General features: G+C 40.4%; 1 protein-coding gene across 1 annotated transcript in view; it reads left to right on the top strand.

Annotated features, from left to right (window-relative positions):
* fmnl1b (formin-like 1b) overlaps positions 1–20657 on the top strand; it is a 33624-nt gene extending 12967 nt beyond the window's left edge. The window contains exons 7-26 of the mRNA XM_085361066.1: positions 99–186; positions 549–625; positions 2452–2545; positions 5320–5394; positions 7495–7605; positions 7721–7870; positions 8732–8833; positions 10142–10355; positions 10838–11041; positions 11478–11602; positions 12629–12831; positions 12941–13175; positions 13522–13590; positions 14750–14830; positions 14972–15101; positions 16379–16542; positions 16671–16772; positions 16889–16972; positions 17823–17937; positions 20557–20657. Of these exons, the coding sequence (XP_085217192.1) occupies positions 99–186; positions 549–625; positions 2452–2545; positions 5320–5394; positions 7495–7605; positions 7721–7870; positions 8732–8833; positions 10142–10355; positions 10838–11041; positions 11478–11602; positions 12629–12831; positions 12941–13175; positions 13522–13590; positions 14750–14830; positions 14972–15101; positions 16379–16542; positions 16671–16772; positions 16889–16972; positions 17823–17937; positions 20557–20657 (2524 nt within the window). The remainder of the gene's footprint in view (positions 1–98; positions 187–548; positions 626–2451; positions 2546–5319; positions 5395–7494; positions 7606–7720; positions 7871–8731; positions 8834–10141; positions 10356–10837; positions 11042–11477; positions 11603–12628; positions 12832–12940; positions 13176–13521; positions 13591–14749; positions 14831–14971; positions 15102–16378; positions 16543–16670; positions 16773–16888; positions 16973–17822; positions 17938–20556) is intronic.
* The last annotated feature ends 1874 nt before the right edge of the window (positions 20658–22531 follow it).

Raw genomic sequence — 22531 nt, 5'->3', positions numbered from 1 at the left:
AATTATTGGCTTTATTTTCAGTGCTATTCTAGGTCTTATTAAAGCGGCTCTTCAGTTAAGCCTCAGTTAAACCTGGCTGATTTACCTCTCTAAAACAGAAAAGCCTTGAGGAACTCGCGTGTTGTGAGCCAGAAAGATGATGTTCATCTCTGCATCATGTGTCTGCGTGCCATCATGAATTACCAGGTATCTAAAACCACTTACACACTATGTATTATTGTTATTTATTAATTGATCCTTAGAGTTTAACTTTTATTTCCCATCAGTCATTCTCTAAAGATAGCAAAAAATGTCAGAATAGGTAATGTAATTTTTTCATGTTGATATTCACTTATTATACACTTGTCCTTTGCTGTTTTAAATTCATATTAAGAAACAAATGCCATATGTAAGGTCAGAGTTCAGTTCAATTTTAAAGTATTGTTTCATTTCAGCAGTTCATATTGTTTTCTGGTCCACACAAGAGCCACTTAATCTGGTCATGTTTCATTTCATTCTTTAATCTTATTTGGCAAACTGTTGGCAGATTTTTGTGTTTTTTTACTTAGTCGGGGTTTAACCAAGTGATGAAGCATCCCTCCTGCGTGAACGAGATCACGCTCAGCCTGAACGACAGAAACCCGAGGTAAACACCACGCACAGCCTGAACATGAAACTACAGTGGCTTGCAAAAGTATTCGGCCACCTTGAACTTTTCCACATTTTGTCACATTACAGCCACAAACATGAGTCAATTTTATTGGAATTCCACATCAAAGACCAACACAAAGTGGTGCACACGTGAGAAGTGGAACGGAAATCAGGCATGATTCCAAACATTTTTTACAAATAAATAACTGCAAAGTGGGGTGTGCGTAATTATTCAGCCCCTGAGTCAATACTTTATTGAACCACCTTTTGCTGCAATTCCAGCTGCCAGTCTTTTAGGGTCTGTCTCTACCAGCTTCGCACATCTACAGACTGAAATCTTTGCCCATTCTTCTTTGCAAAACAGCTCCAGCTCAGTCAGATTAGATGGGCAGCGTTTGTGAACAGCAGTTTTCAGATCTTGCCACAGATTCTGGATTGGATTTAGACACCAGACAGGTCAGAGATAAAGTTATTGAGAAATTTAAAGCAGGCTTAGGCTACAAAAAGATTTCCCAAGCCTTGAACATCCCACGGAGCACTGTTCAAGCCATCATTCAGAAATGGAAGGAGTATGGCACAACTGTAAACCTACCAAGACAAGGCCGTCCACCTAAACTCACAGGCCGAACAAGGAGAGCGCTGATCAGAAATGCAGCCAAGAGGCCCATGGTGACTCTGGATGAGCTGCAGAGATCTACAGCTCAGGTGGGGGAATCTGTCCATAGGACAACTATTAGTCGTGCACTGCACAAAGTTGGCCTTTATGGAAGAGTGGCAAGAAGAAAGCCGTTGTTAACAGAAAACCATAAGAAGTCCCGTTTGCAGTTTGCCACAAGCCATGTGGGGGACACAGCAAACATGTGGAAGAAGGTGCTCTGGTCAGATGAGACCAAAATGCAAAACGCTATGTGTAACTAACACTGCACATCACTCTGAACACACCATCCCCACTGTCAGATATGGTGGTGGCAGCATCATGCTCTGGGGGGGCTTCTCTTCAGCAGGGACAGGGAAGCTGGTCAGAGTTGATGGGAGGATGGATGGAGCCAAATACAGGGCAATCTTGGAAGAAAACCTCTTGGAGTCTGCAAAAGACTTGAGACTGGGGCGGAGGTTCACCTTCCAGCAGGACAACGACCCTAAACATAAAGCCAGGGCAACAATGGAACGGTTTAAAACAAAACATATCCATGTGTTAGAACGGCCCAGTCAAAGTCCAGATCTAAATCCAATCCAGAATCTGTGGCAAGATCTGAAAACTGCTGTTCACAAACGCTGCCCATCTAATCTGACTGAGCTGGAGCTGTTTTGCAAAGAAGAATGGACAAAGATTTCAGTCTGTAGATGTGCGAAGCTGGTAGAGACAGACCCTAAAAGACTGGCAGCTGGAATTGCAGCAAAAGGTGGTTCAATAAAGTATTGACTCAGGGGGCTGAATAATTACGCACACCCCACTTTGCAGTTATTTATTTGTAAAAAATGTTTGGAATCATGTATGATTTCCGTTCCACTTCTCACGTGTGCACCACTTTGTGTTGGTCTTTCACCTGGAATTCCAATAAAATAGATTCATGTTTGTGGCTGTAATGTGACAAAATGTGGAAAAGTTCAAGGGGGCCGAATACTTTTGCAAGCCACTGTATACTAAACTATAAGCTGAAAAGTGTACAAGAACTATGGATGTGATTATCTGCGAGGTGTTAGTGTTCAGGACGGACTTTAAATGTCCCGCGTCTTTATTAGACATGGGACTAATAAAGGTATCTTATCTTATCTTAAAGTAGTTGCTGGGCAGTGCATAAACGTCAATCGTCTTTTCAGGACTAAAGCTCTGGTGCTGGAGCTGCTGGCGGCCGTGTGTTTGGTGAGAGGAGGTCATGACATCATCCTCGCCGCCTTTGACAACTTCAAAGAGGTCAGTAGAGTCATTGCAGTGGCTGACAGTCATCACATGTATTTTTGAGGTGTGTCATTGGTAGCTGCCGCTTTAGGAGATTCCTGCTCTCTGTGTGAACATTAATTAACTGAATTAATTTGAGCTTCTGATTGATTTAATCAACATTGGTGAACAAGAAGATGACCAGAAATAAGCTGAGACAGCTTCTAGTAGTAATGATGTGTTTTGTTATTTAATTTTTGAAGTTTTGGCCCTCCATACTAAAACATGCACGTTAGATTTAAGCTGGGTGCTCGCTGTAAAGGGGATTTCTCCACCAGTATCTCATTTAGAGCACGAAAAGTTTAGGATTTTTAAGACTCATATGGATATTTAGTGATTTTAAAATGACTATTTTTTTATTCACATTCATTATATGTAGTTTTTATGAGTTCTTACCAAAATAATATGAACATATAACTTAAAATATAATGGAAAATATCAGTTAATCCGCTGATCTGGCTGAAATTTAAAGTTTAGGTCATTTAGTAAATAATTTGTGCTGCAAAAATCTGCTTTGTTTTCCAATTTTCTGAACCACATATTCATTTCAGAGGTCTAGGGCTTACCTTGTTATTAGGATACATCCTGGATGGACTGCTTATCCATCACAGGTCTAACATAACTATAGCCAATTTAGAATCACAGATTATCCTAAAAGCAGGTCTTTGGACTGATTAGAATCCCAGAGAAACCCCACACAGGAACAAGGAGATCGTGCAAAGCCAACCATGGTTTTAGACCTTCTTTCTGTGTTCAGCAGTGATGACTCATCTCACATTCACACTTAAGGGATCAGAAGCTTAACATAGATCTATGGCACAGCACTCACATACCAGCAGGTTATGGGGGAACCCCAGGTTGAGCTGCCCGCCGTCAGCTGCTCCGTCCAGCTGTTCCTCTGCCAAACAACACTGACCGAAGAGGTATAAATATGTGAAACACTTGCTGAGTGGCCTCTCACCTCTCCTTGACCTTCTTCTGTCTTTGATTGAGAAAGCAGCACCTGTTGCTTCCTGTGGCTGTGGAGACAGAAGCTTAAACCTGAACCAGGAGAAAACATTCAGGAAGTCAAAAGCTGCTCTGCAACAAGCAGACACCCATTAAGTATTTCTTTCAGTTGCTTACAGTGAGCTAAACTGACCCCTCGTATTAAATTGCTTCTTTGGTCACTGTTATGTTAATTTAAATATTCAAATTTAAGCACATCTCACATTTGAGCTCATTTTAAATAATGGATTTACCCTGGAGGAGTACAAAACACAGAACAATTTTATTTCAATTTATACTTAAAGAGGATCTTTTCTCTATTTCTCGCTCTGCATTTTTTATTAAAGGATCTGATTACGGTAGCTTTGCATCATTCACAGTTTAAAATAATCCCTATTTCTCTTGTACTGAGTTTGATTGATCTTCTGCTTCTGAGGCCATGTTGTTCGGGGCTTTTTGCACTTGGTTACGTCTCCCAAGGCAAATTAGTCCTGGGTGAAGGGGCAAATGAAGAGTCATTCGGATGATGACATGAAAAACAAAAAATCCAGGATCCAGTTTACCCTGCCTGGCATAGAGTAACCGGGGCACCACCCTGGAGCCAGGAGCAGGCGAGGGGGAGTGCCTACTGGCAAGGCCTCACCCATGGGGCCTGCAGGGCACAGCTTGAAGAGGAGACATGGGTCTGTCCTCCTGTGAATGCATGGATGAATGAATGGATGCCATTCGGAGATCTTTAGATGCTCTGAAATCTCACCTACCACGCAATATCCTTGGGAATTGGTTGGTTGGCCAGTCGTCAAGTTGTTAAGACAGAAAATAAGACCCCTGTCATCTCTAAAGCAGCTCTGTGTGTTCAGGTCAATGCCATTCTTTCATGTTTTGGTGTTTGCGGAGTTTCTTTAAAAAGACTTCTATATACATGTTAAAAAAAATGAAGTGATGAATTAAACACCCGTCCGTTTGTAAACCCTCTGGCTGCATCAGCTTTAACCCGTTTGATTAATGTGGCATTGATTATCAGAGCTGTGACTCGAGTGTCACCGTGAGCGGAGCTTGTCGTCGGTGCCGCAGCAGTGTCGGCATGTGTGTGTGGGCGAGAGCTGGAAGAAGATGGGGAGAGCGATAGAGGCGGCCGGGCGCGGGGCCAGGAGCTGGCTCATGTGTCCCTCAGCAGCAGAACATGGGCTTTGTTTAGGGTTGTGCTGGCTGTTCGATTGGCCTGGTGCATTATTCAGTGGACATGAGTGGGCAAGAAAGGGGCAGGTAGATTACCACACAGCAACGGATGAGACAGGGAACTTGCTGACATGCCAGCAGTTAGGAAAACACAGTCATAAAGAAGCCATGTTTTCTCTGCCAGGAAATCATGCGGCACACAAACACCGGGGATTGTTTACACCTGCAGAGCGAGCTGCAATCATCCTGTGCTGCTTTTATTACAACCATTATTTCTGTTTGTCCCTGAAATGAGCTGAATTTCTCCACAAACAGCCGACAGAGCCTCCTCTCTCTCAACGCTGCGCTGTTTGATTAGACCGCATGTTTGCTGAAATCCTGATGCATCGTTACGGCTGCAACAATGTTTCTGTGTGAGCACACTGCCCCCATGTGTGCACACACGGGGAAGGCAGCAAGCTCCAAATCTCCACGGACGTCACCTAGATTTATAAACCTGCAATGGGCACAATAAAAAGAATAAGAGGGTTGAATACTCAGCTGCTGTTTGATCTGATCTTTATTATTATTATTATTGTTTTCAGGTTTGTGGGGAGAAAAACCGATTCGAGAAGCTCATTGAGTATTTCCACAATGAAGAAAGCAACATCGACTTCATGGTAAAGCAGCAATTGCATTCAAATACATGCATGCAAAACACTTTTCAGGTTCACTATGTAATGACAACATATGAACATTTATATGTAAAGTAGAAAACATCAACATAAAAAAGAAAAGTGCACGGATAACAAAAGAACAGGAAATAAAAACATGACATAGAACCAGAAAAAGAGTGTGATTAAATTGGAAGACGACAGGATTTAAATATCAGGTAAATCTATAATGTGAGAGCAAGACTGTGCAGGGCTTCAAAGTAATACGTTTGTTATTCTGAACCTGCTCTATAAGCTGTCCTTCTAAAGTTTTCATGCAACGAGATTCAGCTGATCTATAAAAATACGTCACATTTGTCTTTTTGGCAAATGTTCAGTTTTTTGTCTAACAAGCAAAAGATCCCAGATTTATTCCCAGCAGGAGACACAGATCCCTTTGGGGCGGTGTCAGAAAGAGCATCTGGCATAAAAACTGCCAAATCCAACATGTGGAGCTGCCAGATGTTGAGTCCCCTTAAGCAATTGACAGAGGTAGACAATTCCTGTCATCAGGAATAACGTTTATTCTGTGATCTACCTGGTCAGTCTCCGGCCTCTTAATGAGTGTCGATGTTATCCTCAGGTTGAATAAGGTCAGCTCTAAACTGACATTACTACATCCCTCCAGGTTGATGCTCTGTCAGCGTCATTTCAAAATGAACATTTTCTTTGAATTTGGTGTGCAAATCATGAAAAAAGGCCCTAAATTAAACCTGCTTTTACTCTGCAGTAATAATATGATTTTTTAAAGAAATGCATAATCATCAGGGATGTGAAATTCCCTTGAAAAATGTTTGTGTTTGTAACATCTGTGATTTAACAATCTCTCCTCGTGTCTGTACAGCTGCAGCAGATTGTTGTAAATCATTTGTTGATTGATTAACTGTAGACCTGAGATGGGGCTTCAGTTGGAGTTGACTGGTGGTGTTTTTCTAATACTGGTAACTGCCAGAAAAAAAAGAATAAATCTATTATTTATGTGCACAATTTGCTCTGGGACACAAAAAGTCCTCCTTTGTGTGAGAATTTACAAAAACAAGCTAAAATAATAAAGAATAGGGGTAATTAGTTTTTATAATTGAAAGCTTTCAGGCTGAGCCTTTTGTAAAATGACAGCTTTTCTTTTAATTAGACAGATTGTGTGCAATTATATATAATATGCAGAGTGCTGTGAAGAAGGCTTGTGTATTCCTAAAAGTTTGTTCTCCACTTTCTTTTACACAAGATCAGAGCTGTAAGTAGAACAGCTGAGGACGGTAATCCAAAGTCTGCCACGAATTCAGAATTTAATTTAATGATGTCGTAAATTTGCAGGAGAGGCGTTTATTTAAGGTTACTTTAGGAGACGGGAGGAACAAAACTCCTCGACTAATCAACGACTCGATCAGGAAACAAAAAAGAAAAATGCAAACTGCAGCTTCCCGGAGCCCAAGATAACAATCTAATAACTAAAGTTAATGAGTTTGTAGTAACAAAAAGAAACGCAACACAATTTCACCCCTGAGAAGTGATTATTGCTGCAGTTGTTTATTGGGAAAAAAAAGAACAATTAGCGAGTTTAGTTTTAACGGTTTTCAGTGTTTCCTCAGTCAGCTGCAGGAGCGGCTGCCAGCTGTCTGGAGCTGCGTTTTAGTCCGCTTGAAATCTGCAGAACTTTTAATTGGCCTCTTTAAACTTAACAAACTCAAAGTGGGAAACTCTGGACAATTACCAACAACTTCACTGAGAAGCAGATGGTCTGAGGTCACAAAATATGCCTTCCACCAAAGTGAACATTACTGAGCCTGTGTGAAACATTTTATGTCAGCGGTACTTGTTCACACGTCGTGTTCTGAAGCTCGTGTCTAATATTGTGCAGCAGCTGCTCGTGTCAGCAGTTTGGCCTCCTCGCTTTCATTAGCTCTACTGACGTTCTGCTCTCTGTAAGCAGACTTTCTTTACGTCGCGCGGGTAAACTTTTAAACTTGTAGCCCCTGTCCTGGTGATGGTCCTGGTGATGGTGTCGGACACTGGTCTGAGTAGGTGACGCTGCTTCCTGTTGCACAAATGAATTCTTTTTGCCACCAGGTTGCCTGTATGCAGTTCATCAACATTGTGGTCCACTCAGTGGAAAACATGAACTTCAGAGTCCACCTCCAGTACGAGTTCACGCAGCATGGCCTGGATGAATACCTGGAGGCAAGTGTAAACTTGTTTGCCAAATTAACAGCTTTAAACTTATCTTAGACTCAGAGTCACAGCTTTCAGTTAAACTGAGTTGATTATTTTTTACTCTGGTGTTTTCTCTTTGTAGAAATTAAAGTTCACAGAGAGCGACAGGCTGCTGGTGCAGATTCAGGCCTACCTGGACAACGTGTTCGATGTTGGCGCTTTGCTGGAGGACGCTGAGACCAAGAACGCATTGCTAGAACACATGGAGGAACTGCAGGAACACAACGCGCAGGTCTGGATGTAAATGCATTAAATACAAACTAACCTTAAAGACAGTCTGTATCATATCAGCATGATTTCTATCAGTCTGGCCAGGACAGGTTTTCAAATAAACCTGTGAGTGTGGATGAGCACGCTCACAGGTGCAATGGTCACATGGACCTGCTACATGCAGTGTCGTTGTCAGAGCTGATATTTATTCACCTTTCAAAAAACACTACAGAATGACAGGAAATACATCAAGCTGAAATAAACCTGAATATTTTCCAACTTTATTGCTTTAAAGCAAAACTGTAATTGTTTCTTTTATTAAATGCAGCTAGCTTATTAGTTAATCCAAGTCTAAGTCTAATTGAGACATTTCCTCCATTTTTGTGTTTAAGAAATTAAATAATTTCACGGCTGCCACATTGTATCACACAAATGAAGCAGCAGCTGAATCTGTTGAATGATGCAGTTAACAGGAAGCTGATAGACTCATGGCTCTAAAGCTAACTACCTTAGCCTAGCTTATTCACATTAGCTTCCTTCTCTAGTAAAATACTTTTTTTTTTTTTTTTTTTTTTAATTAAGCTACCGAAGAAAAAAATCATACTATGTGTTAAACTCTCCAGCAGCAACATGCGGTTGCTATTTAGATTATCTATACAGAAAAATGTTTGGGTGAAATTTCATGACTTTGTCTGGTAAATGAAAACTTTAAACATTACTGTGATATTAATCATGTAGGAATTCAAAATTACACAAGCAGTACATACATGAGAGAAAATGTAATACATTATAAGTCCACTTTAGTGTTAGTTTTCTTCTATGTTTGCTGCTCTCTGTGTAAAAATACATTTACCCATTACCCATGACCACTCTGGTGTCACAGCTCACCAGCAGACTTCAGGAGACCGAGACTGAGGCGATGGAGAAAGCCTCCGAGCTTGAGAAGAAGCTCATTCAGACCACCAAAGAAGTGGAGCTCCTGAAGGTAGAGAACAGCAAGTTCATGCTTACATGTTTTTCATACAGAAACACAGACTGTGCCAAGCAGTCAGATGGTAGCAGAAACATCAGAGCCAACATATCAAACATGAATCCACATCGTGTCACCTGACAGATAAAGGTTCCTAGAATAAGGTAAATGGGCGAATGTGGCTTAGTAACAGAAAAAAAGGCCTTAAATAGAGACATAATAATCCATTTCATGTTTCTGTGCTTTTATCTGTGTCTTCTCTTAAACACCAGAAGAGAAATAGTTCACAAGTAATCACTTTTTAAAGAGTACAGTACATTTATGGTTTTTACTCCAAACATTAACAAAAAGAAAATATTTGAACTCCTTTGTTTTTAAATTGTGCGGAAGATAAAGTCAAATAAAAAGTGCAGTTTTGCTAAATTTAATAATAGTCTGAAATAACTGATCAGCTTTTCTAGAACTGATAACTCAGAGTTTAAAGTTAAACTCAGAGTTGCTTGAACCTGTTTTTTAGATCAGGGCTCAGTTCAAATCCATTTACTGATAAAGACTTAAAAACCACTCAGTTCTGCTTTATAGAGTTTTTTTGCTGCTTGATATTTTTGTTTGTGGTTCCAACACGAGGAAGGGCAAAAGCTCAGCCAGCGATCTTCGTCTTTTTGTTTGTTTTTTGAGTTTTACAGAGAGGAAAAAATCAATCGCTCAGCTCTGCCAGTATCTCAGTAACCTGTAGCCGTTTGTTCTTTTCCATTAGGCTCAAATTTAATTTTCCCTGTTTTGCTGTCCCAAAGCTGTGACCCACTATGATAACTACAGTATACTGAAACCTCACACCTACACCACATGTCCGCCACATGGAAGAGATGTGATTTGATTTTTAAGCACCTTTCTGCATATATTTGAATGCTAACGAGGAAAGAAATGCTTCCTGAGATGCTGAATTCTCTTTCTCACTTCAGGCTGATGAGTTCAAATTAGTAGCAGACATGTAGCATGCAGAGACAAACGTGTTGGCGTTGAAGTACAGCTTTGAAAATAGAGGAACTAATTGGCTTAATTAGGGAGAGACTGATTGTTCTTGTGAACGTTAGTTAAGAAAAAGCACATAGCAGCACTCTCACCGCAGGTACCCCACCTGGTGAAGATGATCTGATTAGAGTTTAGTGTTGCAGCTGCATAAATCTGCATATTAATGAGCCAAAGTGTTGTGAGCACGCATGTCCTTTTGCCAAGACGATCACACCAGATCACATATTTCTTTTTTTTAAGCTGACAGAACTGGTCCAGCCTGATTAAAGACACTTATGCTCTGTGTCACAGGAGAGTCTGCGGGAGTCTCGCTCGCAGGTGATTCTGCTGCAGCAGCGAGAGCAAGAACGTGAGCTCAAGCAGGAGAAAGAACAAGACACCCAGGCCCTGAAGGAGCTCGAGGTCAAAGTTCAGGCTCTGGTGGACCAGGGTCTTGTCCAAATGGGGCGCTCTTCCTCTGGACACCTAGCTGTTCAGGTGGTGCAGCAGAACAAGAAGCAGAAAGGTCGGCAATGTTTTATCACACCTTCCTAAATCCTCAGTAACCACACATACACTCACAGCGTGAACAATTCAAGTTTGAGTTTTATGAGCTGGATTCAGAAGTTCCCTTTTTTAGTGACCAGATAGCTGTGCTGCACCTATCCAGGTAACGTCAGGGTGAACTCTGGGTTTACAGCATTACAAAGGTGATGCGCTGGTGGTACATCTTCATGGTAACTTACCTGCACACAGACAAGGCCTACCTCCAATTTCTGTTTTTGTAACTCAAGATAAGAGATCAAAAGATCTGAAACCGCCATTGAGTCCGAAAAGTGCATCGCCAGTCCGAGATGATACTTCAGACCTTGGTGTGCGGATAATTAGAAGCTCTTTGTATTTCCCTGACGGGCATCATTATGGGATATTGATTCGTGTAATCAGATTTATTCCTTAATTACAGCTACACTGTAACTGCAAGTTGATGTGTAGACTATTTCCTGACAGCTGCAGATCAGGTTGATACAGGAAACAACCTTCAGGCCGTTCCTACAACAGAAGTTCCTCCACAGTCGGTACAAGCTCCTCCTCCCCCTCCTCCTCCACTTCCAGCTCCGTCCTCAACCACAGCTCCACCTCCACCTCCTCCACCACCATCAGCTCTCCTGCCTTCTGGAGGCGGTAGGACGGAGGCGTCAGCAGGGACCTCAAGTGAGTCCACAATCAGAGCAAAATGAAGGTCTTAGTAAGTCTTTAAAAACAATCAGGTTTAGCAATTTTGGTTCATATTTTATTTTCTTGTCCTTGATATCTTAAAGAAGAGATGATTTTTTTCTTTTTATACATCAAACTTGAAAATGAAGAATGATTACAACAAGCAAAAGTTTCCAGCTTTTATCGAACTGATTGTAGAGATTTAAAAAAATGTTAAACTTTATAGAAAATCAAGAAATACCACAGAGAGGAGACATGTTGGAGAAACCAAAGTTTTACCCCCTTCCTGCCTTGGTAATCATTTTCCAGCTCCACTTTGGGAACTTTTAGTAATGATTTCAGTGTCTTTTCTTGTGAAAGTAACAAACGGCAGATTCCCCAACGCAATATTTAGGAAGATATCTCTGTTACAATACGAACATTTCTCTTACAGACTGTAAAAAGAAGAAGGCCATTCAAACCAAATACCGCATGCCGCTGTTCAACTGGCAGGCCCTCAAATCCAACCAGGTCGCAGGAACAATCTTCAGTGAGGTGGACGACGAGTGCATCTTAGAGGTTTGTTCATGTTTCCTCTGCTGTCCCAAAAACATCTGGACCTGGGTTCCTTCATGGACAGTACTTACAAGATGCACGCAGCCAACATGATCACACCTGCTGGTTTTTGTTGCTGCATTTTGGAGTCAGACGGTACTGTGCTAAGTTTTCAGCTAAGTCTAGCTAGTCTGGTTAGGAAAAGCAGCACACAGACAATTAGCTAATTAGTAAGTAACAGACTAATTATGCTTGAAAAGTCACTAAAGTGGAAGACAAAGTTCTTGGAAAGTCATTTTGTCAGATAATTTTATTAAAGATCCAACAAAAGGCATCGCAAACACTGGGCAGATGAATTATTTAAAAAGACAAGCAAACAAACAAACAAATAAACCCTCACCTCCTGAACAGTTGATGGTGGAAACTACCCGTAGGGACCCAAACAGTGTTTTGTGCCAGGCTGTCAACACACTTTGCAACGTGTTGGACATTTTTTACATGAGAGTTATGGGGATGAGCACTGGTTTGGAGTCAGCCTCCAGTGGCCATAAGTGGAACTACAGTAGTTTTGGTATTTCTGCACTGGCTTCATTTTCAGACGTGGAGGTTGCAGGTTGGGTTTTAATCCAATTGTGGTGCAAATCGTTTAGCAGAAAACAACAACATGCAATCTATGCATTTCTTTTCTTCTATATTAGTGCAATCAATCCTATTAAGACAGTACTGTGTTTTTGTGTTATATTGGAATAGCAGTTTGTATTATCATGGGAACTTGCATTTATTCTACATCACTTAAATCCATGGATATTCTTCCATGCTTTTCTCCATTTGCAAACCTTTGTGAGTATTTTAAAAAGAACAAAACGAAATTTACAATAATCTTTAGAACAAATTTTCCAGGAATTTTTCCAGCAGTCACATGCTTTATCAGGAAGTAGTTTAGTCTGTAATAGGCTGCTACGTGACTTACAGTAAACAAAAGTGAAAGTTTAATCTGAGTATTAAAAAATCTTAATGGTCTCTGTTTCTGTATTTGAACCCTGTTATTAGGAGCTAAACATGGCTGCCTTTGAGGAGCAGTTTAAGACCAAAGCCCAGTCGACCCCTGTAGATCTGGGAACCCTAAAGAAGAAAATGGCCCACAAGAGTCCCAGTAAAGTGTCTCTAATGGAGCCCAACAGGGCCAAAAACCTGGCCATCACCCTGCGTAAAGAAGGAATGGCTGCTTCTGATATCTGCTGTGTCATTGAGACGTATGTGTTAAACCCTGTTTGTGCATCAGCTGAATAATACGGCAATAAAAAGAAAATCTGAATATATTGCAAAGACACTTTATATTCAGAACGTGCACCTTCCCCTCAGGTACAACCTGAAAGCTCTGAGCCTGGACTTCCTCGAGCTGTTGGAGCGTTTCATCCCCACAGAGTATGAAATGAAGCTCATCCACAACTACGAGTGCGAGGGCAGGCCCCTGGACGAGCTCAGCGAGGAGGACCGCTTCATGGTGCGCTTTAGCAAGATCCCGCGGCTTTCCCAGCGCATCAGCACTCTCACCTTCATGGGCAATTTCCCTGAGAGCGTCCAGCTGATACAGCCTGTGAGTCCACGGTTGAACTGTATTTGAGGAAAGAGAATTAAGCAAAGTTTACAACAGGGGATTTCACAGTCATGCCGAGGAAAAGGCTGTTATTCTCTTAGAGTTTATTCCTAGAAGTGGCCTGAATAAAAGCCCACTTCTAGGAATAAAAGGCATTTATTCAGGTACTGAGGTTTAACACGGGGAAATTTCTCCTTATCAGCACTCTGGCTTTATATTTACAGTGGAATCACTCTTGTCCTCTGACTCTGCGAGAATTACAAAAAAGTAGAACTAGTCCTTTAAAATAAAAATGTTAGTGTATACTGTAATGTGCACGCACTGATCTTTGCATTATTTCTTACAGCAACTGAATGCCATCATCGCGGCCTCGATGTCCATCAAGTCTTCCACTAAGCTGAAGAAAATTCTCGAGGTGATTCTTACTTTTATATTAAGTGTCAAAGAGCTCCAGTTCATGACTAAATAATAACCTTTACTGGTTAGGACTGCTTCTCTGTGACTTCCTGTGAATCCTCAGCAACGGCAAAATGGAATCAAAGTCACTGACCTCCTAATTAGCATTAAAAATTACAGTCAAATCCTGGCTTATAACATTTTTAATTTGTTTATTGTTCTTCTAATTTCATTTTAAAATACTGGTTGATGGGGGGGCTCTCAGCAAAACAACAGAAACACATTCAGCCAAGATCTCACATAAGCTGTAAATAAACGATGGACCATCCGTTTGTAATGGAGCCTCAACGTTAGCATTTTGTGGTGTTTTTTTGTTCCCAGAGGTGACCATATTTAGATGAAGTAACAGTGGTAAGATGTCAAGTAACACTAGTTTAGGTAGGTGCAGGCTTGGCCAACTGTAGGCCTCGAGGACACTGGGTCAACACACCTGAATCAAATGATTACCAGGCCTCTGGAGAACTTCAAGACATGTTGAGGAGGTCATTTAGCCATTTAAATCAGCAGGGTTGGATCAAGGACAAACAAAACCTGCAGGACACCAGCCCTCGAGGCCTGGGTTTGGACAGCACTGGGTTAGTGAGCTGTATCAGTGCACTGTATACATGCAATACACAAACACTGATATTAGTTAATGGTAGAAACCTGGAACACTAGAAAAACAGAGCCTTGTAATTTGTCTCACAGACTGGTACTTATACGCTGCTTTCTGCTATGAGCCTCATTCACCCATTCACATTATTCTGTGCCAGAGTGTTTTCAGGCTTTGATGGAAATAATTTCAGGTCCAGTTCAGCAGTTCTGGGAAAATAGCCTCCAAAGCTTGCAAGAGCACAGCTGGTGTAATATGAGACCAAACATGCTGTGTCTTTAACCCGGAGGAATTTTTTTCCTTCAACTTTGGTTGTTGTTTTTTCTCCTAAATTTAAAGTGGCATAAAAACAACGATGAGTTGTTTCTGGAAAGGGAGAGGTTTTGTGTTTTACCTCTGTGACAGATTTCAAGTTTTGTTTTTCACTGCAGGTTTATTTTTGAGTCTGTGTGGGCTGCATATCACACATGCTGTCACTTTGTGTCACATCTGACAACATACTTTTCTGTCTGTTGCTGATGTAAAGATCATCTTGGCATTTGGAAACTACATGAACAGCAGCAAGCGAGGAGCAGCATATGGCTTCCGTCTGCAAAGCTTAGACTTGGTGAGAAAATTAATGCAGTTTTTTCCTGCAGCTACAGATGGCTTTTTGCTTCGGTTGCTATTTCTGTAGATAATTCAAAAATATTTTGTGCAACCTGTTGTTTTTATCGATCTAATGTCAGACTTTTCATTCTCTCCCAAGCTGTTGGACACCAAATCTACAGACCGAAAACAGACACTGATGCACTTCATCGTCAACATCATCCAGGAGAGATACCCAGAGCTGCAATCCTTCCCCACAGAGCTGCACTTCCTGGATAAGGCGGCACTTGGTAAGCACATCCTCACATGTGTACAGTGATTAATGATGGCTGAACTCCTGTCACAGTTTACAAAGGTCCAAGATCCAAGCAGATCCACTACTTCCCTCCCAAATTAAGTAATTATAGATTAAACTCTAAACTATGAAACAAAGCTGCAAATAAATAAAGAAATAAAGCACAGCACAGTATGATTCCTGACAGTAGCTCAAGAGTTGCTGCTATAAAAGAAAAAAAAAAATCAAAAAGAAAAACTAGCATTTGATCTGATCAACATTTGGCCTAAAATCTTGTTTTTATTAACTGTATTTGTGGTTTGTAGCCCTGTAGTAATCGGATGTTTTGACCTGTGTTGCCTTTTTAACTTCTGACTTCCTGACCCCCCTTTTTTTAATCGTGTGTCCAAGATGCTGTGAGTGTAGGCCTGAGGTCATTTTTTAAAAATGGTTTTAAAAAAAATGTTAAATATCTCCATGAACATGAAAAGCCCCCCAAAAAGATCTCAAAGTCTGTCAAGTGCATGCCAAAGAAACAGGTGGTGATATAATCCTAAGTGTGAAGAAATGCTGGCAAATAAAAAGACAGAGTGTAGTCAAAAGGGAGGTGAAGGCACATAACTTTGATCTTACGAGACAAAAATCGCTGTTTCTCTTTTCCACGTTTAAATGCAGCAGAGTTTCTGTAAATGAAAAGCTTTATTTTTAGTGACCCTCAGGACAAAAGGACAAAATTCACAGAAAAATCTGTGTTTACCAAAATATCCGTGTACATGTGGATGTAGCCTGAATCTCCCTTGTAAACTACACTTGATTAAGGCAACCTGCTAGAAACCAAAGCAGTCATGGGGCGTTTTCAGTGTAGCACCATGTTTTCACCTTGTAACTGACATGAAACTACTGCAACCGCTCACCAACAATTGGAGAACACCTAGAAGTTTCTATGGAGATGCTGACTGGTATGTCTGAGATGACCAAGAGGATAAAACCTACACAAAGCCAGAGTTATTGGCTATACTTTTGAAACTTTTATTATTACCGTTAAATGTGGTCAAACTTTAATCACATACATTTTAGTTTAAACTAATACCACAGATTGTAAATACACTGATGATAAAATGACAAATGCTCACAAGGTGTTATGACAGCAGTAGAATCACTTTATTCATGCAACACCTTGCATAACCCTTCAGTCTTCTAAAGTACATCATAATCTAGTTGATGTTTGATAAGCAATGATAAGAATGTTAATTTGAAGCTCTAACTTCACCTTGAAGTCTTTGTCTCTTTTAGTTTCTGTGGACAGTATCCTGCAGGACCTTCAGGCTCTGGAGAGAGGCATGGAGGGGACGAAGAGGGAGTTCTCCATAGAAAAAGACAATCTAGTGCTGCAGCGTTTTCTCAACACCAACGTGGAGCTGCTCAATGGTCTCATAGCCGATGGAAAGACCGCACAGGTCGGATTTAATTATCAAAATCAGAATACTTTATTAATCCCTGAGGAAATTATCCAAATTTGTCTCTGTCAATGTTAGGAACAGGAAGTACTTGTCAGTTCATGGCTGATCATGACCTTCTTTTGCAGGATGCTTATGACTCAGCTGTGGAGTACTTCGGAGAAAACCCCAAAACAACGCCGCCCTCTATGTTCTTCCCTATTTTTGTCAGATTCATCAAAGCGTACAAGGTCAGATAACAGACAGCTGCTTCACTGATATGCACCAAGAGCTTTTACATTACACCTGCAGCCATCAGTGACTGTTTATAATCTGACCTCTGAAACATTGGTTTTGTGTTTGCCAGCAAGCAGAGCTGGACATCGAGCAGAGAAACAAGCAACACGAGGCTCCTTTAACTCCTCCTAAACCTGAAGTCATGGGGAACAAGGTGGGAACGATAAACAGTCAGTGCAGGAAAAGTACTTTCAAGTGTGTCTACAAACTTTCCAAGCACATAAAGATGATTTTCTCCTGAATAATTAGATTGTGTCATTTTGCAACAACACTTTAAAAGCTGACAGTAGACCTCAGACTTTATCTGTCGGCCCTTTCTTTTTTGATTTTTTTTAAAGTGATATTCAGCAAGGGAAACACCACCCTTCAAAAAGTACTTCTTCTCAGTGAAGGACAGAGAGAAATACTCTTTTCTGAAAGCCCTTTTCCTCTGGTAGAGACATTAATGATCTCAGTTTAGAGGAAAACTGCTTTGCTTTTAGAGAAATGTGTACAAAGACCCACGACATTAAAAGGTCAAAGTATCAACAAAAACTAGTGTGATGCTCCAGTCAGCCATGTCAAGTACAAAGACAGATAAACTACCATAAAATATAATAATATAAGGTATTGGATCTGGAACAAGCCTGGAGCTGGACTGCCCTGTTTGATGTCCAAACAGCTCTCTTCAGTTCCCAGTCATATATGAACTGTTATTAACGAAAGTGGTAAACATGGTCCGCGCTGCCATCAAATTCAAAATAAGACAATATTTTTCTTTCTTAAAATGGTCAATTCTTTTTGTTTTAGTTAGTTTTAATTTTCGAATTGAAACATTTGATCAGTTCTGTGTTGCTGACCGCTTGTACTTCTTCACCTATCAGACTTCCACACTTTAAGGACATTCCTTGAGATTATAACTTTCATGCATAAAAACGACCAGACTATTGGACATAAAAAGAACTAAAACTCTCAAAGCATGTTGTAAAAAGTTGCATTCAACTAAATCTGATTTGTTGTTTCAGGGTCCCATGATGCCCAGACCGCCCCAGATGGACCTGATAGCAGAGCTGAAGAAGAGGCAGATGTCTCCTCTGGTGAGGGAGGGGAAAGACGGAGCCATCGAGGACATTATCACAGGTACACAACAAACTGTCTGTTTTTTGTATATGTGTTGTGAACCGTTATCAGCAATTATCAGGAGGGGTTAGTTACACAGAGCTCACGCTGCCAAGGCAACAGAAAGATGCAGTTACAGGTTCGTGTGGTGCTAAAGCTACACAGTGACAGCTACGTAATTAAAGTTCAAACATTGTATCAAGTGAAGTTTAGCTGCTAACATAGCAACACTTACACACTAATGCTTGCTAATTAACTAGCTAACAACTAAACTGATCACTTTTTCATAGATTAGAACTAGATTTTTTAATTTGTTTTGTTTTTTGTTTGTTTTGTCTACAAACTTTGAAAGGCAGCAGCTAAATCAACATAAGCCACAAACTGTTTCTCTGCACTTGTTTATGTTGTGTTCCAGCAACCACTCCCCAACCGATTGGAGAGTACAGATTTTTCCCAACAGCAAGAACTCGTCACTGAGCGCTGACTAAGCTAAGCTAACTATCTCCTGATTTCCAGCTCTAGTTTTGATGGACGCTCTAGTCCATTCATTTTTATTTTTCTGTACCTTCTGCTGTCACACACTTTTTTCACACTAATCGTCCTCAGTGTTTTTACTTTCTTATCTAAGCAGCTGTTAATCTCATTAACATTTTATCCTATTTCCTCTCCAGCAGTGCTCTTTTTTTAAATTTCCTTAGTTCAACAAACTTTCACTAAGGCTTACATCCCTCTCCTGTGCCCTTGTTTGTCCCTCCTCTCTTCCTGTCCCTGTTGTTTTTTTTTTTCTCTTCTGTCTTCAGCTCTTAAATCCGTGCCCTTCACGGCTCGCTCTGCCAAACGCTCCTCTCGTCTCTTCTGCGACTCTGTCTTCAGTGAAGAGGTGATGTTTTCAAATCCGCTCCTGCTGATCATGACACTGTCATTGTATTTATAACCAGGAAGAGATGGTGGATACAGAGTGTAGAGGTCACTTATAATCCTTTGAGCCCAGCTTCTATTTCTGCTCCAGTCATGGACATGAGACAAACTCAACAGTGAATAACAACAATAAACACAAAATATTAGAAACACATTATATGGCACTAAAACTGCATAGAAATTGTCCTGCTCTGCCTTCCCAATGTAACTGTATCCCAGACAGTCTGCCCTTGAAGGAATATTTTGGGTGCTGTTTATTGGATTTATGCCTCGTGACTGAGTTCTCTCCAGAGGTTTTCTGACACACTTTAAATGGCTTTCAAAGAGAAGGAGAGCAGCTCAAACTAAAACACAAGAATATGCTGTAGAATATGCTTGTCTTGGATTTGAAGGTTAAAGGAGATCTATTATGTTTTCCTTGTTTCCAGTCATAAAAGTACTGTTAGAGTGCTTGGATAATAAAGATATATTCAATATATTAAAGGGAACTAAAGTAAAGGACATTTAGCACTGTTGCCTCATTTGTTAATGGGTCCTGGTTTCAGAGCCACACAACGTCCAGCTGTGTGGAGTTTGTTGAGTTGTAGTTAATCCTGCTGATGCAGGCCCGCAGCACAAAAGACTTTATCTCAAGAATTTCACAGGCTTGTTAAATAACATCATTTAATGACTTAGAGGCTGAATTTAAATTGAACAAACAACGGTAATGGAGATATACGCTAATTCTTAGACTGATAACAGTGATTTTTAAACTAATTTACTCACCCAAAAACTGTCAAAGCTCTTCCCTTTTTATTTCAATCTGTGGTGCAGGACGTACGACATCTCTGTACTACGCTATGCTGTCCAAAAGTATACTTCAACCAGTCGTTTAAAAAGTGTTGGAAGGTTCATGTTGGTCAGTGTATGTATCAGTCATCACAAGCACAGCCTGCTCTGAACACTTAAATTACAATTACAGTTTTTTCTATGCAGTACCCACAAAAACATTCTGTGTAGCCAATCAGAAAAGAGAAAGCTTAAATGATGGAGGGGCTGAAGTATATCTTTAGATGAGCTGATCACAGTACATTCATATAATTCTCTACAATGATTATTTTGAGCTGTGAATGCTGTAAAGTTACTCCTGTAACGTCCAACAACAAAAACACGAAGTTGGAAATCAGCGTAATAGATTCCTTTTAAGATTGATCGTACATCACATCACACCTGTGAAGAGACGAAGGTGAGAAAGACACAAAGGTTTAAAATGTGTTTTTTTTTTTTTTTAAAGCAGCAAAACACAACAAAGATTACCACAAAGCAGCCTCACACACCCACAAAGATGTGCAAAATACCACAAAGACATGAAAAACAACTGAGAGACAAAAAGTGAAATGCAAAAGAACACGCTGGTGCCTTCTGTGGGTCTTTTAAAAGCTTATGCTGAGGGGCTCATTGTCCCACACTCTATCCATGTCTGACACAGATTCTAATTAAGATTTTATAAGAGCCAGGATGGCTTGGCAGTGACTCTTTCATACCAGACGTCTTCGCATTTTCCTGTTTGTTTGTTTTTGTGTTGTTGTTTTTTTATGGCCAATTTGATGAGTAGAAATATGTATTTTATGGCTCAGTAAATAAAGCCCAACAGGCCCTTAGTTTGCCTTTGACATATGTCAGCGGGCTGTTCTGAAGCTTCTTGTCTCACGTGGATTATTCGTGTTTGTTCTCTTTCGTCAGATCTGAGAAATCAGCCGTACAGACGGGGGGATGTCGGCCGACGCAGCGCCAAGTGGAAACCAGGGCAACAGCTGCAGGTATCCTCAGACATCTCCCTCTGAAACACAACAACGTGGACTGGGTTCATCATCGTGGCTTTACAAGCACAACGCATTTGACTCACTATGGTGACAGTCTTATCACTCTCAAGCATGTGGACGAATGCAGGGGTGGAAATGCATGCACGAAGATCCCTAAAGAGACAAAAACATAAGCTAATGCACACACACACACACACACACACACACACACACACACACACACACACACACACACACACACGCACATTTCTGCTGCATTAGGGCGCCTCTCTGGATAAACTTCAAACTGACTGTAGAAATGTTCTGTGATTTGAGTGATTAAATGTTAAAGAGGGCGAATTATTAGCTGTACTCAGCGCTAATGACACTGGATGCCATCCGAGGTAATCAAGACAATTACATGGAAGAACGAGCCACTCAGCTGAGAGGTAACACGAGCGCTTCATTACTGCCGCTAAGACATCAGAGCCTCACCAGAAAATTCATCTTCAAAGGCAAAAAGCTGATAGACTCGTGGATCATTTTGATATTTTTTTATTAGTTTTAGTTTAAACAGAATTTTAATCGCAGCGTCTCATCACTCTTTCCGTGTCTGCAGTAGGTCTCAAAAATTATGGGAAAGATTTATAATATATTTAATTTATTTTTATTACTGTGTAAGTACAAAAACAGCAAGCTTCTACTTTGCTTCTGCATTTCAACAAATAAAACATTTTATACTGTTCTGGGGTTTTTGTCTGTTTTATTTGTGTCTATCCTAAAACTCAAACTTTTGTATGCTTACATTTCATACATTCAATACATTTCATTACAGTAGATGTCTTTCTAAAAGTGCTCCAAGTTTAAGGATATATTTCTTCATCTTCAACGCCATGAGCTTGTACAGTACAGCACAACTACCTCGACTCTACTCCCTCAGAGGTTGACAATAAATGGACACACATGCTGGAGTTGCAAGTTGTCCTAAGCTGCTGTACCAGCAGAGGGAGATATTTTATTTCAAGCAAACGTGAAAATCATCATGTTTAAAAATGTTTAGAGTCATTACTAACACTGGGGTACAAGGAGCCTGAATTAGAGACTTCATACCTTCCTTGGTCACTAACGAGTTCTTAACTTTAAATATATATAATATAAAAATATATCAATGTGTGTCCATTTCACCCAATGGAGAGGCAAAGTGTAACATCCCATCAAGTTACACACTTTGTTGTGATTGGGTTGACAAGTGTCATCTCTTCAATCGGTTTGACCCTGGATACTGTGGCTGCTGTGCTGTGCCTGGTATAACTCACAAAAACACACCTTAAAACACATGATTCATAGGTTGGTGAGGAAATAGCATCTTACTAATTTTGAAGGGCTTCATTAAGCCTTTAAAGAGCTTCAAAGTGCCTGTTGCTCTACATTATAGGACTCTGTAAAGCTGGGTTATCTTAATATTCATCAGGTTTCTTTTCAGCACAACCAATGATTAAAATAAAATGGTTAGAGAAAAAGGTTATTCACATCTGTCTCAGATGTTGCTGTATGTTATATATTATTATGTACAGCAACTCCTTAAGTTAACTTCAACAGGTCCTTCCTCTAAACCATCTGTTTATTAGACCACAGAGTGCTTAAGGAAATCCTTCCATTAGTTATTGCTTTGATCTAAAATACAACCAAACTTTTGCTATTAATGGCAAGGTGGCAGTAATTAAACCATTACTTAAAAAGCCATCCCCTCACCCAGCTAATTATAGGCCAGTGTCCAACCTTCCTTTTATTTTAAAAAATACTGACACTCTTCTTCAACTACTGTACAAGCACTTAGTCCACCCCTACCTAATAACTCAGTGTACACATATACTGGTGACTACTTCCAGCAGGATAACATGAGTTATCACAAAGCT

Source organism: Diplotaxodon limnothrissa, linkage group LG8 (genome assembly GCF_057381915.1).
Source record: "Diplotaxodon limnothrissa isolate DT_005_m linkage group LG8, D_limnothrissa_male_GT1.1, whole genome shotgun sequence".
Classification (NCBI taxonomy): domain Eukaryota; kingdom Metazoa; phylum Chordata; class Actinopteri; order Cichliformes; family Cichlidae; genus Diplotaxodon; species Diplotaxodon limnothrissa.
This window is presented reverse-complemented; position numbering and strand designations above follow the sequence as displayed.